The sequence below is a fragment of the Amphiura filiformis genome, chromosome 1, assembly GCF_039555335.1.
Source record: "Amphiura filiformis chromosome 1, Afil_fr2py, whole genome shotgun sequence".
In the NCBI taxonomy this organism is placed as follows: Eukaryota; Metazoa; Echinodermata; class Ophiuroidea; order Amphilepidida; family Amphiuridae; genus Amphiura; species Amphiura filiformis.
In genome coordinates this window covers 34,164,771-34,181,080 of record NC_092628.1, presented here as the reverse complement: position 1 = coordinate 34,181,080, position 16,310 = coordinate 34,164,771, and the positions used below count along the sequence as shown (strand labels likewise).

General features: G+C 37.5%; 3 protein-coding genes across 3 annotated transcripts; all 3 read right to left on the bottom strand.

Annotated features, from left to right (window-relative positions):
* Positions 1 to 8,024: 8,024 nt before the first annotated feature.
* LOC140168129 (dopamine D2-like receptor) lies at positions 8,025 to 9,022 on the bottom strand. The gene has a single exon (XM_072191442.1). It carries the CDS (start codon positions 8,973 to 8,975, stop codon positions 8,025 to 8,027), a length of 951 nt encoding a protein of 316 aa, XP_072047543.1. The 5' UTR covers positions 8,976 to 9,022.
* A 189-nt stretch (positions 9,023 to 9,211) lies between these two features.
* LOC140168120 (5-hydroxytryptamine receptor 5B-like) lies at positions 9,212 to 9,991 on the bottom strand. Its single transcript, XM_072191430.1, has one exon. It carries the CDS (start codon positions 9,989 to 9,991, stop codon positions 9,212 to 9,214), a length of 780 nt encoding a protein of 259 aa, XP_072047531.1.
* Positions 9,992 to 11,909: 1,918 nt separating this feature from the next.
* LOC140168110 (tyramine/octopamine receptor-like) lies at positions 11,910 to 14,961 on the bottom strand. Its single transcript, XM_072191418.1, has 2 exons — positions 14,211 to 14,961; positions 11,910 to 11,983 (listed from the first exon to the last, which is right to left on the bottom strand). The coding sequence occupies exons 1-2, from the start codon at positions 14,959 to 14,961 to the stop codon at positions 11,910 to 11,912; spliced, it is 825 nt and encodes a 274-aa protein (XP_072047519.1).
* Positions 14,962 to 16,310: the final 1,349 nt, after the last annotated feature.

The window sequence follows — 16,310 nt, the reverse complement described above, 5'->3', positions numbered from 1 at the left end:
CAATCGATAAGGCGTTCGACTATGGTGCGAGAGGTTGCGAGTTCGAACCCTGATGGTGCCTAGTATGCTCTCGTGGAAAAATTGCGTTAGCTTGAAATTCCCTTGGACAAGGAACTCGCTGCTAATTTGTCTCGTTGTAACCCGTACGAAACTCGGGGAGCTGATCCTGGTTGCGATGGTTATTTGTGGAATGTCTAGGGTGTGCGCTCTTGAAGCAGCAAAGTCCCTGAATTGTTGTTTAATGGTTTATGGAATGATGTGGGGCCATAGTGGTCAGCGACAACCTGTAAAGTGTGCTGAGGCTTGTGGATCAACGTCTAGGCGTTGTGCCTGTGCGTAGCGCACTATAAATCACTGCGCTTTTTTTATTGTCATTGTCTTACATTTCGATGACTCGAAGGTCACCTTCCATCTATATGCCTAGAAGCTCATTTCCTCCAGGTCTTTGTTCAAGCTAGCAGTAACGACCTCAGGGTTGTCTCTAGATGTAATCTCACAAAACAAAGTGAAATCGTCTGCGTAGAGGTAGCGTTATATGGTTTTCCCACTCATCACCCAGGTTATCAATGAAGTTAGAGAACAAAAGTGGTCCAATATTGACCACTGGGGAACTGGTGCATTGATGGAGGAAGTATTTGATCATATACATCTGATCAAGGAGCAGAGTATATATCTGATCAAGAGCAGACTGTATCTCAGGGGTGTCTTGCTCGAAATCAGCCTCGTTGACTCGTGTTGATACAATGATTATTTTATACACGTAGTTCGTGCAGAATTTATTTAGCCGCGGGAATTTAGCGAGAATTTAGTTAGAAAGTGGTTATTAGATTAGTTAGCAACTTCGTGTGTTTTGAACAAAAGTCCAATGTTTCATATAATTTGATTAGATTTGTGTAAGGCAATTAATCACGCCTTATTCTGCAACGTATATCACACCATTGATTATCGAGTAGTTTTGTGACACACATGTCATGTCTTTTATGTGATTAAGCCTCACAGTACGACGGCAACTTCGTGACCTCTTTTGTTCGATAGAAATTTTTTACGGGTTGGTGAACACGGGTTACGTAACTAAATGTTGAAAATTTGGCCGGCAAACATGTTTTAGCGAAATAGCTCCAGAAATGGGAGACACGGGTCGTTTTTTGCTTAAATTGCGTACCATGATCACGGATAAGATACCAAACATTTGTGCAAAGAACAAAAAAAGAGTAAAAGTTGAATAATATTGAAAATAAAGAAGCTTGAACATGTCCAAAGTGGCCGGGAAAATGAGAAAAATTGCATGTCATGATCACCAAAATGGTTATATCTACAACTATGAGTTATTGATATCTTGGTGGTACAACGCCAGAGGCATGACGACCATACAGACTAAAAGATCGGCAACAGCAAGCGACACGATGAAGAAATTCGGGACGATTCGAAGCTGCTTCATTTTAAATACTGATATGACAACTAACATGTTTCCGAACAATCCGCATAACGTTAGAATAGGTAAGATAATGAGCGCGATAATGCTTCCAGTGCGGAGTGTGAAAGGTTCATTTACGGTAATACTAATAGTAGTTGTAAACATTTCTGACGTTACACTGTCTCCCTCCATTTTCAAGTGCTGTCCTTCAACGATACCGTATCGGTCTATTACTAGTGTTATCAGTGATATGGCCATACAGAGCCAATTCGCTTTATGCTTCTGTCTATCAGTGTCAATGATAGGTAGTGATCTGTTTATTTCCTTAATGTTAAACGTGTCTCAAATAAAGTGTCCTATATTTCACATAGGACCTATATTGGTTAAAATGTCAAATCAAGACAGTGATTCCATCAATACCACACCAGCAGTATAAACTAGCATCGTTATCATCGTTGCCAAATTCGGCATTCCTGCTAAATACAGATATCGGTCTCTTTGACAGCGTTTGTAAAGATGCAGAATACGGAAAATATTTATCAATACCGAAATGGACAGTATAAAAACATCAGAAATTATATTTCCCAAATATCGATGTAACCAATAAAACTACAGATAAAAAAAAACAAAAAAACAAAAACAAAAACTAGATAGTTGTTTATGATTCGCAAACATGCGCAGATAAATCCTTAATACCGAGCCTATATCAGCAATATAGTTGCTTCCCAGGAATAAAAGGTCAATAACATATAGCGTCGACAACTTCGGCGTAAAGAATAGAAAGTTAATGTTCAAATGGCAGTAGCTATTTCATTAATACCAATATACGGCTTTGCAGATAGTAGCAGGAAATGCTGTACGTCATCCAAAGTCAGCAGTGGACACACATCATTAACACGGTCAATTTTTCAATAGCAATAATTGTATCAAATGCGACATCAGTAGTAGACAGTTACTTCATCAATAGAGACATCAGTAGTAGACAGTTACTTCATCAATAGCGACATCAGAAGTAGACAGTTACTTCATCAATAGCGACATCAGAAGTAGACAGTTACTTCATCAATAGCGACATCAACAGTAGATAGCTACTTCATCAATAGCGACATCAGCAGTAGATAGCTACTTCATCAATAGCGACATCAGCAGTAGATAGCTACTTCATCAATAGCGACATCAGCAGTAGATAGCTACTTCATCAAGCAAAAGAGAGCTACTTAACTGCATCAATAGCGACAAGGATAGTAGACAGTTACTTCATCAATAGTGACATAAGCAGTAGCAGCTACTTCATCAATAGCGACATCAGTAGCAATTAGACCAATGATAATTAGTACATATTAACGTTCACCTTTTTATCGTCACACACGTCCCTCTAACGAAAACATTTACTGTGATTGCACTAGATAAATTCTTCAGGAGCAAATTTTTGATCAATTTCAAGTATCTAATTTATATAACTTGAAGTCATAATGAACTTGAGTTTTGCAGATTGCGAATAGGCCTAAAGTAAATTTAGCAAGCTTTCAAAGTTCCACTATATAGTAATAATGACAATCGTTACAGCAGTTAACTACAGAATGATAGAATCCATTCTTATATGTAATCAGAACTCATAAAAACGGACAGAAACATGACGTAAAGCGTCCGGTCTTTTGAAAGGCGCGGTTCATTATCCACTGAGTAATATTATAGTAATGCAAAATGCAGTCTCCGCAATTGTTAATTGTCTTCTTTGTTCAATTGTTGAGATATGTTTCAAACACATGTTTCCTGCTCTAAAAATGAAATTAACTCTTTTGCAACAATAGTGCCAATCAATTTCATTCCCACATATCGTATTGACGTATTCATATTCATTATATCTCTCTCCGATTGTTGACAAAATGGCATTAAACATGGTAAAAGAATACCTGGTGGGCAAGTAAATTTGTTGCATCACGTGATCAGGAACGTCCACATACATTTTCCTAAATTGTTTTGAAGAAGCCTGTCATTTGCCCACACAGATAACAGGCATATGATTCGAAGGGCGTTTTCCATCACACTGCGAACTTGAGTCTTGTAAACGATTGCTCTGCCTCTGACACGGAAGAGACATCAAATGTGCTTTGTCTAGGTCAACTTGCTGTCGACTGTGACTCCCAGGATCTCCAGCTCCTCCTTCTCAGCCAGTTTGCTGACACCAAACAGAAGATCTAGCTTGGTTAGATTCCTCTTTCTTGATATTGTCATTGTCTTACATTTCGATGGCTCGAAGGACACCTTCCATCTATATGCCTAGAAGCTCATTTCCTCCAGGTCTTTGTTCAAGCTAGCAGTAACGACCTCAGGGTTGTCTCTAGATGTAATCTCACAAAACAAAGTGAAATCGTCTGCGTAGAGGTAGCGTTATATGGTTTTCCCACTCATCACCCAGGTCATCAATGAAGTTAGAGAACAAAAGTGGTCCAATATTGACCACTGAGGAACTGGTGCATTGATGGAGGAAGTATTTGATCATATACATCTGATCAAGGAGCAGAGTATATGGTCAATTCCAGCGAAAGCGGACAAAATTCTCTCTATGTTAACTTTCCACTTTAAAATGTCATTAATAAAGGAAATCACGTTATTGATGGAGCATATCATGTCACGTCCAATGTGCTCTCTTTGTGCATATAGGCCTTTACTAGCAAGTCATACCAGGGACAAGTTATGATAGCTTAAATGATTTGGCGTTACCCACGAATTCAAAGATAAAGCACCATATATGTCATTGAATGTCCTTCAATCAAAATGAAATTATTACCGTTAGAAAGACGTTTGCATGATCTCTCATCATATGTAAAACGATTGAATTCCACCAAAGTTTGTGGACTCTAGAGGCCATTAAGTCAATTTGGCTAATAATTTTGTTACCCGCGTATCAAAAATAAAATGATCGTTCTGAAAATGTTAAGTGAATATGCCATAAATGACTATATCATGAAACGAAGTTTCGTTCTATAATTCTGAGGTCCAAGTGATTATTTTATGCAAATACGTTTTACCCATAAAATTCCATAAAATCAAATTTGACGTTACCCACGTATCAACTGTTACCCACGGGTCAAGCAAATATAATCGCCATAACTTAAATTAACATTTAATGACTTTGGACACTGAATTTAGTTTGACAAGCGCTTAAAATTGTAAATCGTAAAAATACGTTCACCGCTTTAAAAAAGAATCTACGACGGTTTAAACTTTTGTTACCCACGAATCCCGAATAGATGCTAACCTTGAAAAATAAGGAGATTGTTTATTTTAAGTTTAAATCAGCACATATTCAAGCCATGGGTATGCTATAATTTTGACAGTACTTACAGTTTATACACCTAAGAAACGCAAACCCCAAACGGTACTATAGTACTTATAGCTTTACCCACGAATTCGGCGTTACCCACGAATCCAAGGATTTACTCGTAAATTATATGTTTCTTATGCATCTTAACATTTTGAAAACATGCGAAATAGGTTCCAAAACAGTCCTGTTTAATAGCGTCCTCTTGAAGGTATACTGAAGCTGCATCATGAAGTTTTGATTGATTATCCTAAATTACCATTTGTTGGGTAAATGCAATTAGTTAGAGAAACGGGAATCATTGAAACACAATGGAGGAATAACCGCATGGTGGTTTCCAACCTTCTGTAATAGTTTCTATTTTGCCGCTTACCAATACATACCTTCAAATATGTGTTACCCACGAACATTTTGGTTACCCACGAATCCCTACTTAAATTATAGTTAACAATGTATTGATAGTGTTTTAGTTCATAGGAACTGTCAAACACGAGTTAATAGAATATTGCTGCATGAAAATATGGAATGATTTTACTAAAATAATAATATAAAACTGTTTGCTCTGTCTATTTGAATTTGGCAACTTCATTATTCTCAAAACTTTTATACCCAAAATGACATAATGATCCATTCTAAATATTCCATGTAGTCTGTATTTTGATTAAAATTCATTTTAGTGCCATTGCAGCCTGAATTATTGACATACGGAAAAGTATTTTTATTTTTATTTAAAAAATTAATAGGAATTGCTATTTTCCAGACGCTGTTACCCACGAATCCATCCGAGATCCTCATCCTGCGACGAGATACAAAATCTAACTTTATATTTATATGAAGCATTTATTCTAATCTTTCGAAATAATACAGTAATGTTAAATGACAGCCACTTTGGAAAGAGTTCGAAGAATTGACACAATCTTAACTGTACACCTGGTTCTTTCTTAAAATGTGTAATAACCAAAATATTTCTTTGTAGATATATGTAATAAAATTCTATTTTACGTTCAAAGTCTTCACCGGTTTCTAGTGTATATGAGTCACACATAAAATATTGAAAGATATTAAAGAAAGTGAAATTTTATGGCGTACAACAGGTGAAAAATGCTTGAATTCGTGGGTAACATGCATATGCGCATTTAACACTTTATTTGGTCTAGCAAGAAAAGTTATTTTTCAATCCGATGGCACTTCCACCTGATGATTCACTAGACATGATCGTCTCATTTGATAAGTCTAGAATTGAAAAGGAAAACATTTTCAAAATGGCCCCCAGAGAGAATTTTGGCCCGCTTTGGCTGGAATTGACCATATATCTGATCAAGAGCAGACTGTATCTCAGGGGTGTCTTGCTCGAAATCAGCCTTGTTGACTCGTGTTGATACAATGATTATTTTATACACGTAGTTCGTGCAGAATTTATTTAGCCGCGGGAATTTAGCGAGAATTTAGTTAGAAAGTGGTTATTAGATTTGTTAGCAACTTCGTGTGTTTTGAACAAAAGTCCAATGTTTCATATAATTTGATTAGATTTGTGTAAATTAATCACGCCTTATTCTGCAACGTATATCACACCATTGATTATCGAGTAGTTTTGTGACACACATGTCATGTCTTTTATGTGATTAAGCCTCAGTGGCAGTTGAGATTGGATTTTAAATCTTAAAAAAATACTTTCTCTTGACTCAAAAAGCTGATTTAAAACCGAAATGAAGATGAAGAAGACGTGAATATCACGCTACGCTACAAGGCTAAAGCTTATTAGCGGATAATCTTAAAACACTTCAAATCTATTGAAATCCGCCATTGTATTTTATTCATTGATTGACTAATTTCACAAATCTACGTTTCTCACCGAGAAAGCAGACCTATTTCACACCAAAACAAACAACAACAACAAAAAAAAAATACAACAGGTTTAGTAGGGGACGAGGAAACCAAATCTGTTCTACGGGCCCATGCATGTTAAATCGGTCATTTTCCCCCCAAAGTAGATGAGTTTGAGGAAAATTGATGTATGCATGTTAACTCAGATGTTTTGGGCAAAAAGGACATTTATTTTAACTGAAAATAAAAAAGGAAAAAATACATGCTAGCGACGCGAGCGAAAACGTGTATTTACTATTTCCTACCGGGGAAGAAAAATCTGCCTAAACCTGTTTTTTTTTTCGGTGAGAAAGAGGTCTGCTTCCTCGATGAAATCTCCTTCCGCCTTAAAAAAAGGAGAAAACCCCTAAACCTGTTCCACAATGTTCCGACATTTTGAAACAGGTAAAATTTTTCTACAACTTGGCTTCAAATTCGATAAACCGGGTTTCTCGATTGGAAAGCCACGTTTTGAAGAAAAAACCCGATTTGTTTTCCGGGTTCGTTTTTTTGATCGAGAAACCAGTGTTCTTTGTTTTATTATGAAAATCTACTTACCATACACGTGAGTATTTATAGTATGTATGCTAAAATAACTTTAATAACAGGGCATTTTGGAACTTGTGACATTCCACAATATTGCAGTTTGAGAAAACATGCTTTTCTTTAATCATCGCCCGCCTTTTCCAATATACATATAAATTATGAAATATTAACAATCTAAAGCATACCTTTTTTGCTCTGGTATTTTGTTAGTGTGACTCACTACTTGTATTCAATTTATTGGAAGTAAGTAACGGTTGAGACCGTTGAGTAATAACATGAACTACGGGAATTTTACGACAAACAAAGCACAAGTCACGGGAAAGATAATCATGGGGTAGAACTCCCGAAATGGTCTGACAAAAGTCACTTTCCTCTTTTTCGCCGTTATTGCCAAATTCCCCCCTCCCCCGTTTCCTTTCGATGTGTCAAAATTATGAGCAAATTTCATACCTAAATACACCTCTATTTGGTCTACATGATGCGATTTGGGAACAAAATAACAAACAAAATGAGATTTGAGTGCTACACGTGAGTCCCGACATGAGCCACATGATCAACGTGAGTGAATGGTTACAATCTACAAATTACTACATTTTACAACTCATGACTATTTTTCTATAAAGCGCCGTAGTGTGTGAAGCATCAGCTTTTTGTAGAATGACACGGTTTATTATCCAATATTAGTATTGCAAACTCTATCTTCACAACGCTTAATTGTCTTCTTTATTGAGGTCTGTTGCCATCATTTTATCTGCATAATTTCTCTCGCATATCGTATTCAGCTACAACTATTTCATTTTACAGGTCAGAATTTTTCTAAACGCCGTACGAAATTCTTTGTTAAATACTGTGTAAATGATTGGATTTAAAATGCTGTTACACCATCCTAACCATGTAACAATTACAATAGCAGTTATAGATATATGGCATTGTGGACAAATACCTAAAGAAACAAAAACTAAGAAAAATGGCAACCAGCAACAAATGAAGATTCCCGACGATTGCTAAAACAAGCGCAGCTTTTCGCTCTCTAGTTACTGAGATAATTTTTCTTTGAGGGTTAGTGTTTTCGGCTGGTTGGTTATTAGTGGTGCCATCGTTTATGGCTGTTGACGCGGTTGCATCTTCCCTGCTGGTGCTCCCTGTGTCTGGACCTACTCGACGCCGATGTAAAACGTGCCTTCTTGCTGCGACTAGGATTCGCCAGTAGAGTACCAACACAATGGCACACGGAATGTAAAATGCCACGCAAGAAGATATGATGACAAATGTTGGGGTCACGTTGATAACGCATGTACTGGTCTGTGTTGGATCATGTCCACCGACGAACAGAAGCGTTGGGATGGACAAGAATGCAGCAAGCAACCATGTGGTGAGAACGGCGAATAGAACCGTGAACGCGGTGCGACGTCGTGCGTACTGATGTGGTCTTGTGATGGCAAGAAAACGGTCTAATGAAATGACGCATAAGTTCCAAATTGACGCTGTAGACATGAGGACATCAAGCGATACCCAAACATCACACAACCATGGGGGCAAGCCCCAGTTACCGTTGTTGATGTCTTGGTACAGCGCCAGTGGCATGACGACCATACAGACTAAAAGATCGGCAACAGCAAGCGACACGATGAAGACATTCGGGACGATTCGAAGCTGCTTGAATTTAAACACTGATATGACAACTAATAAGTTTCCGAACAATCCGCATAACGTTAGAATAGGTAAGATAACGAGCGCGATAATGCTTCCAGCGCGGAGTGTGAAAGGTTCATTTACGGTACTAGCGGTAGTTGTAAACATTTCTGACGTTACATTGTCTCTCTCCATTTTCAAATGATGTCCTTCAACGATACCGTATCGGTTAATTTGACACTGAGAGTAGCCAATATGTATTCGCTCAGTGTGTGTGCTCCACCAATGTTAACTATAAGTAATGATATGTCCGTTTTCTTGAAACGTGGCTTAATGTTAAATTACTCTTTAAAGTATCCTTTGGAGGTATAAGTTATTGATTAAAATGTAAAATCTAGGCAACTATTTCATCAATATCCACATCGGCATCATTAAACATTTACGAATTTCAACAGCAGACAGTGACTCAATTTTCTACCGAATTCTGATATTAGAAATATGTTTCGGCTCTTTAGCAACATTTGCAGAGATGCATCTTCCCTGCTGGTGCTCCCTGTGTCTGGACCTACTCGACGCCGATGTAAAACGTGCCTTCTTGCTGCGAATAGGATTCGCCAGTAGAGTACCAACACAATGGCACACGGAATGTAAAATGCCACGCAAGAAGATATGATGACAAATGTTGGGGTCACGTTGATAACGCATGTACTGGTCTGTGTTGGATCATGTCCGCCGACGAACAGAAGCGTTGGGATGGACAAGAATGCAGCAAGCAACCATGTGGTGAGAACGGCGAATAGAACCGTGAACGCGGTGCGACGTCGTGCGTACTGATGTGGTCTTGTGATGGCAAGAAAACGGTCTAATGAAATGACGCATAAGTTCCAAATTGACGCTGTAGACATGAGGACATCAAGCGATACCCAAACATCACACAACCATGGGGGCAAGCCCCAGTTACCGTTACTGATGTCTTGGTACAACGCCAGTGGCATGACGACCATACAGACTAAAAGATCGGCAACAGCAAGCGACACGATGAAGACATTCGGGACGATTCGAAGCTGCTTGAATTTAAACACTGATATGACAACTAATAAGTTTCCGAACAATCCGCATAACGTTAGAATAGGTAAGATAACGAGCGCGATAATGCTTCCAGCGCGGAGTGTGAAAGGTTCATTTACGGTACTAGCGGTAGTTGTAAACATTTCTGACGTTACATTGTCTCTCTCATTTTCAAATGATGTCCTTCAACGATACCGTATCGGTTAATTTGACACTGAGAGTAGCCAATATGTATTCGCTCAGTGTGTGTGCTCCACCAATGTTAACTATAAGTAATGATCTGTCCGTTTTCTTGAAACGTGGCTTAATGTTAAATTACTCTTTAAAGTATCCTTTGGAGGTATAAGTTATTGATTAAAATGTAAAATCTAGGCAACTATTTCATCAATATCCACATCGGCACCATTAAACATTTACGAATTTCAACAGCAGACAGTGACTCAATTTTCTACCGAATTCTGATATTAGAAATATGTTTCGGCTCTTTAGCAACATTTGCAGAGATGCAGAATACGAAAGGTATTTCATCATACCAATATCAGCAATAACAGTATGTATATACCACCAACTAGACTGTTGTTTATGGATATGATTTACAAGCATTATAATAAAAATATTTCCCGTATTATAGACTGTTGCCTCCTAGGAATACAATGTCATTAACTAGATTGATATGCCAACATCGGCGTAGTAGATAATTATATTGACAACCGAATTAACCATGTTAACTTAAACAGCTATTTCATTAATGCCAATGTCAAATAGTAGTATGGCCTTATGGCCTTAACCAATTTGACTGTTTAAAAACAGCTATTTCATTAATGCCAATGTCAAATAGTAGTATGGCCTTACAGATATCAGCAGGAAAAGGATACTTGATCAATAATGACAACAGCAGATAGAAATGCAGCTCTTCACCAAAACATCGCAGAAGACACTGTGACACAACTATCAACACTTTATTATGTAGTTTATTAATAGCAATATAAGCAGTAGAGAGTTACTTCACCATCAGCAATATCGTGCAGCAATAGACAGCTGCATCATCAACAGCGACAGGAGCGATAAACAGTTACTTCATCAATAGCGATATTAGCAGTAAACACTACTTCATCAATAGAGATATCACTATATCACTATATTTGCACCAATAGACAGCTACTTCGTCATCAGCGATATCATGCAGTAATAGACAGCTGCTTCATCAATAGAGCAATAGGAGCGATAAACATCATCAATAGCGATATTAGCAGTAAACACTACTTCACCAATAACGATATCAGCATATTTGCACCAATAGACAGCTACTTCGTCACCAGCGATATCATGCAGTAATAGACAGCTGCAGCTGCTTCATCAATATCTAAATCTGATTCTGAAGAGATACTGCATAACAATCCTGGTGGAGTCATACACGCAGGATGAGGTGTTGGCATGGAGATTACTAGTCTTGTTGGTTGAGGTGGTTTATTACTGCTGTTTTGAATTGCTTGGTATCTTCTATGGTGGTTATTGAGTAGGGTAATGAGTTCCAGTCTTTGACTGTTTGGGGGAAGTAGCTGTATTTATGGCAGTTCTTATTTGACGTTATGACTTGGTAGCTGTTGGGATGTTGGTGCCGTGACTGACGTCGGACCTGCAGTAGGAGGTCATTCACCGGCAGGGCGAGGAGATTTTGTCTTGATTTCTGGAGCACTGTTAATCTGTTTAATACTGTCCTTCTGTTCTTGAGTGAGTTCCATTGAAGGTTGGTGAGAATTTCAGTAACACTGCTGTATCTGGAGTAGTCATTGACGACAAACCTTGCGGCCCTGCGTTGTACTTCATCAATAGAGCGATAGGAGCGATACACTTCATCAATAGCGATATAAGTAAACATTACTTCATCAATAGCGATATCAGCATCGCAGTATTACAGTTACTTCACCAATAGCAATACAAGGCTTCATCAATATAGCAATATTAACATTAGTAGATTACAACTAAGTATACATGGTATATAACGATATGTATTTATAACATATGTAATCAAGGCTGATACCATCAATTTCCGCTTCATCGTTAGTTTTGGCGAACATCAATATCAGTCACAGACAGTAAATCGACATCAGCGGTAGGTATCTGTACTTTATAAACTGACCAATAAATGCACACGTATAGAAATTCAAGGTGATAAAAGAAAGATCATCAATATAGATAATATCAGAAAAGGGTATCTGCTTAATCAAACCGGTAATAGGCTACATGATTGCTTAAAAACACCACTAAATGTAACATAATTAGCATGAACACCCATGACAGAAATAAATGTGTACTTTAATTATCAAAATTGATACGCAGTTTGCAGTTGATGTAAATAACTGATCCATAAACACTAATGGAGCTACTTCTTCAAAAATTGGAAGTAAAAGTAGATGGAAGTTGGTCGACCACTTACGACCAATTACTAGTCCAAGCCGACAAACGATTTAATGACTTTTGCTTCACGGTTCAAAATCACTCCGTATCAATCGCGACATCAGCACTAGATAGCTACTTCATCAAAAGCGACAACAGCAGTAGACTGATACTTTGTAAATTAATTCTCCAAAACTATTGACAGCATCCCAGTATATACTACTTTCTAAATGTATATTGTCATTCTATAGTAGATAACTACTTCATCAATACATTCATTATCAGATGTAGTATCTGCTTCGCCATCCAAAGTCAACTATGTCTATCAGCTATATAGTTTCTTTAATGCCGAATTTCAGCAGTAGGTTGCTACTGCTCAATACAGCCAGGGATTTTAGCTTTCAGATGTATAGTATTCAGACGACAGTCGAGTTTAACGACTGCATTGGTGCATATCCACGTTAGTGTAAGTCATCTCATTCAAAAATTAAGATTTTATGAAGTCATAGAAGTAGATAAATAACAAGCTGTTTACTTAAGAAATAGCAATAACGTCAGTTGAGAAGTAGTTCATAATTTATAATCATCGTCGAAACGTTCACCTTATATCTCATTCTCGGTACCACCGACAGCTAAGAAATGTTGCATTCTCGTGATTGCATTAGACACATACGTCAGTAGCCAGTTTATGCAGCACACCGTTTCTGATCAAGTTCAAGTAGCCATGCGTGTGAACTGCTTTCAAAGTTGCATCATAGTAATAAACGTTATGCAGCAATTAATAATAAGTCCTTGTCGACAAAACGATAAAATAAATGAATCTTTAGCATTTTTGTAGAAATGCATAGTTCATTATCCACCGAGTATTTTCAATCTCCATAACGCTTAAGTGTCTTCTTTGATGAGGTCTGTTTCCAAGGAATGTTTCAGCACCAAATATAAAATATCATCTGCATCTGCATTCTCCCACATACTGTATTCAGCTACAAACTACTTTATTTTACAAGTCAGAATTTTTCCAAACGCCGTACGAAATTCTTTGTTAAATATTGTGTAAATAATTGGATTTAAAATGCTGTTACACCATCCTAACCATGTAACAACTACAATAGAAGTTAGAGATAGTTGACAATGTCCACAGATAGCCATAGATACAATAACTACGAAAAACGGCAACCAGCAACAAATGAAGATTCCCACGTAATGTTTCAGCACCAAATATAAAATAAAGTCGTTTGTAACAATAATGCTGACCAAGTTCATCTGCATTCTCCCACATACTGTATTCAGCTACAAACTACTTTATTTTACAAGTCAGAATTTTTCCAAACGCCGTACGAAATTCTTTGTTAAATATTGTGTAAATAATTGGATTTAAAATGCTGTAAATAATTGGATTTAAAATGCTGTTACACCATCCTAACCATGTAACAATTCTTTGTTAAATATTGTGTAAATAATTGGATTTAAAATGCTGTTACACCATCCTAACCATGTAACAACTACAATAGAAGTTAGAGATAGTTGACAATGTCCACAGATAGCCATAGATACAATAACTACGAAAAACGGCAACCAGCAACAAATGAAGATTCCCCAGTAATGTTTCAGCTGCATTCTCATCTGCATTCTCCCACATACTGTATTCAGCTACAAACTACTTTATTTTACAAGTCAGAATTTTTCCAAACGCCGTACGAAATTCTTTGTTAAATATTGTGTAAATAATTGGATTTAAAATGCTGTTACACCATCCTAACCATGTAACAACTACAATAGAAGTTAGAGATAGTTGACAATGTCCACAGATAGCCATAGATACAATAACTACGAAAAACGGCAACCAGCAACAAATGAAGATTCCCACGACGATTGCTAAAACTAGAGCAGCTTTTCGCTCTTTAGTGACTGAGATCATTTTTCTTCGAGGGTTAGTATTTTCGTCTGGTTGGTTTTCGCCGCAACGTTGATCGTTAGTGGTGGCATCGTCTATGGCTGTTGACGCGGTTGCATCTTCCCTGCTGGTGCTCCCGATGTCTGGACCTACTCGACGCCGATGTAAAACGTGCCTTCTTGCTGCGACTAGGATTCGCCAGTAGAGTACCAACACAATGGCACACGGAATGTAAAATGCCACAAAAGAACCTACGATCACAAATGTTGGGGTCAGGTTGAGAACGCATGTATTGGTCTGTGTTGGATCTCCACCGACGAACAGAAACGCTGGGATTGATAAAAATGCAGCAAGTAACCATGTGGTGAAAACGGCGAATAACACCATGGTCACGGTGCGACGTCGTGCGTACTGGTGTGGTCTTGTGATGGCTAGAAAACGGTCTAATGAAATGACGCATAAGTTCCAAATTGACGCTGTAGACATGAGGACATCAAGCGATACCCAAAGATCACACAACCATGGGGGCAAGCCCCAGTTGCCGTTATTGATATCTTGGTACAACGCCAGAGGCATGACGACCATACAGACTAAAAGATCGGCAACAGCAAGCGACACGATGAAGAAATTCGGGACGATTCGAAGCTGCTTGAATTTAAACACTGATATGACAACTAAAAGGTTTCCTAATAATCCGCATAACGTTAGAATAGGTAAGATAATGAGCGCGATAATGCTTCCAGTGCGGAGTGTGAAAGGTTCAATTACGGTAATACTAATAGTAGTTGTAAACATTTCGGACGTTACACTGTCTCCCTCCATTTTTAAGTGCTGTCCTTGTAAATATACCGTATTTAATTTGTGGAGCCAATACCGTATATAGTCGCTCAGTATGTCTGCTCCACCAATATTATAAGTAATGATATGTCCGTTTTCTTGAAACGTGGCTTAAAGTATGTTACCTTTTAAAGTTTTGCAGGTATATATTAGTTACAGTGTAAAATCTAGACAACTATATCATCAATATTCACATCGGCATCATTAAGCGTTTATGACTTAATTCACCCAAATAATGGTTTAAGAAATATATATAATCGGGATCTTTAGCAGCGTTCGTAGGAATGCAGAATACGAAGGGTTTTCATCAACACCAATATCAGCAATATGTATCAGCAGTATATATCAACTAGATAGTTGTAAATTAATATGATTCACAAATTACATTAGCAGAATATTTCCCAAATACCGATTCCAATTCATATCAGTATTATAGATTGTTGCCTCATAGGAATATAGTGCCATTAACTAGATTGATATGCCAACATCGGCGTAGTAGAAAGTTAATATAGCATTATAATGACAACCGAATTAATTCACCTATAGGAATATATATAAGCAGTCAGTAGCAACATCAACAGTAGATAGCTACTTCATCAATAGCGACATCAACAGTAGATAGCTACTTCATCAGTAGCGATATCAGCAGTAGACTACTAATTCATCAATCGCGACATCAGCAGTGGACAGCTACTTCATCAATAGCGACATCAGCAGTAGATAGCTACTTCATCAATCGCGACATCACGTAGACTGATTCTTCATTAACTACATTTTCAAAAACTATTGACAGCATCACAGTAGATACTACTTTTTGAATGTACATTGTCATTGTGTAGTATAGATAACTACTTCTTCAATATATTCATTATCAGATGTAGATATCTGCTTCGTCATCCAAAGTCAACTATGTCTATCAGCTATATAGATAGTTTCTTTAATGCCGAAGCAGTAGATTGCTACTCCTACAACACACATTATTAGTAGTAATTTTTAATACATAGCCAGGGATTTCGGCCTTCAGATGCATATTATTCATAACGTATAATCATTGTCAAAACGTTCACTTCAAACGACAGCTAAGAAATATTTCTTTCTCGTGATTGTATTAGAGACATACGTCAGTAGCCAGCTTATGCAGCACACCATTTCTGATCAAGTTCAAGTAGCCAATAATGTGTGTGAAGTGCTTTCAAAGATGCACCATAGTAATAAGCGTTACAATATTAAATCAACTTTGTCCTTGCCGACAAAACGATAAAATAAATTAATCTTTAAAAGCATTTAAAAATTACATGAACACGCATCAGTGCTTTTATAGAAAGGAATGGTTA

Excerpts from the sequence above, each read along its gene's own strand:
- LOC140168129 (XM_072191442.1), bottom strand. The coding sequence starts at position 8,975 with ATGGAGAGAGACAATGTAACGTCAGAAATGTTTACAACTACCGCTAGT.
- LOC140168120 (XM_072191430.1), bottom strand. The coding sequence starts at position 9,991 with ATGTTTACAACTACCGCTAGTACCGTAAATGAACCTTTCACACTCCGC.
- LOC140168110 (XM_072191418.1), bottom strand. The coding sequence starts at position 14,961 with ATGGAGGGAGACAGTGTAACGTCCGAAATGTTTACAACTACTATTAGT. Across the intron at positions 11,984-14,210 it reads TGCCACCACTAACGATCAAC|TTTATAAAGTACAGATACCT; the intron begins GTTGCGGCGAAA and ends TTTATTGGTCAG.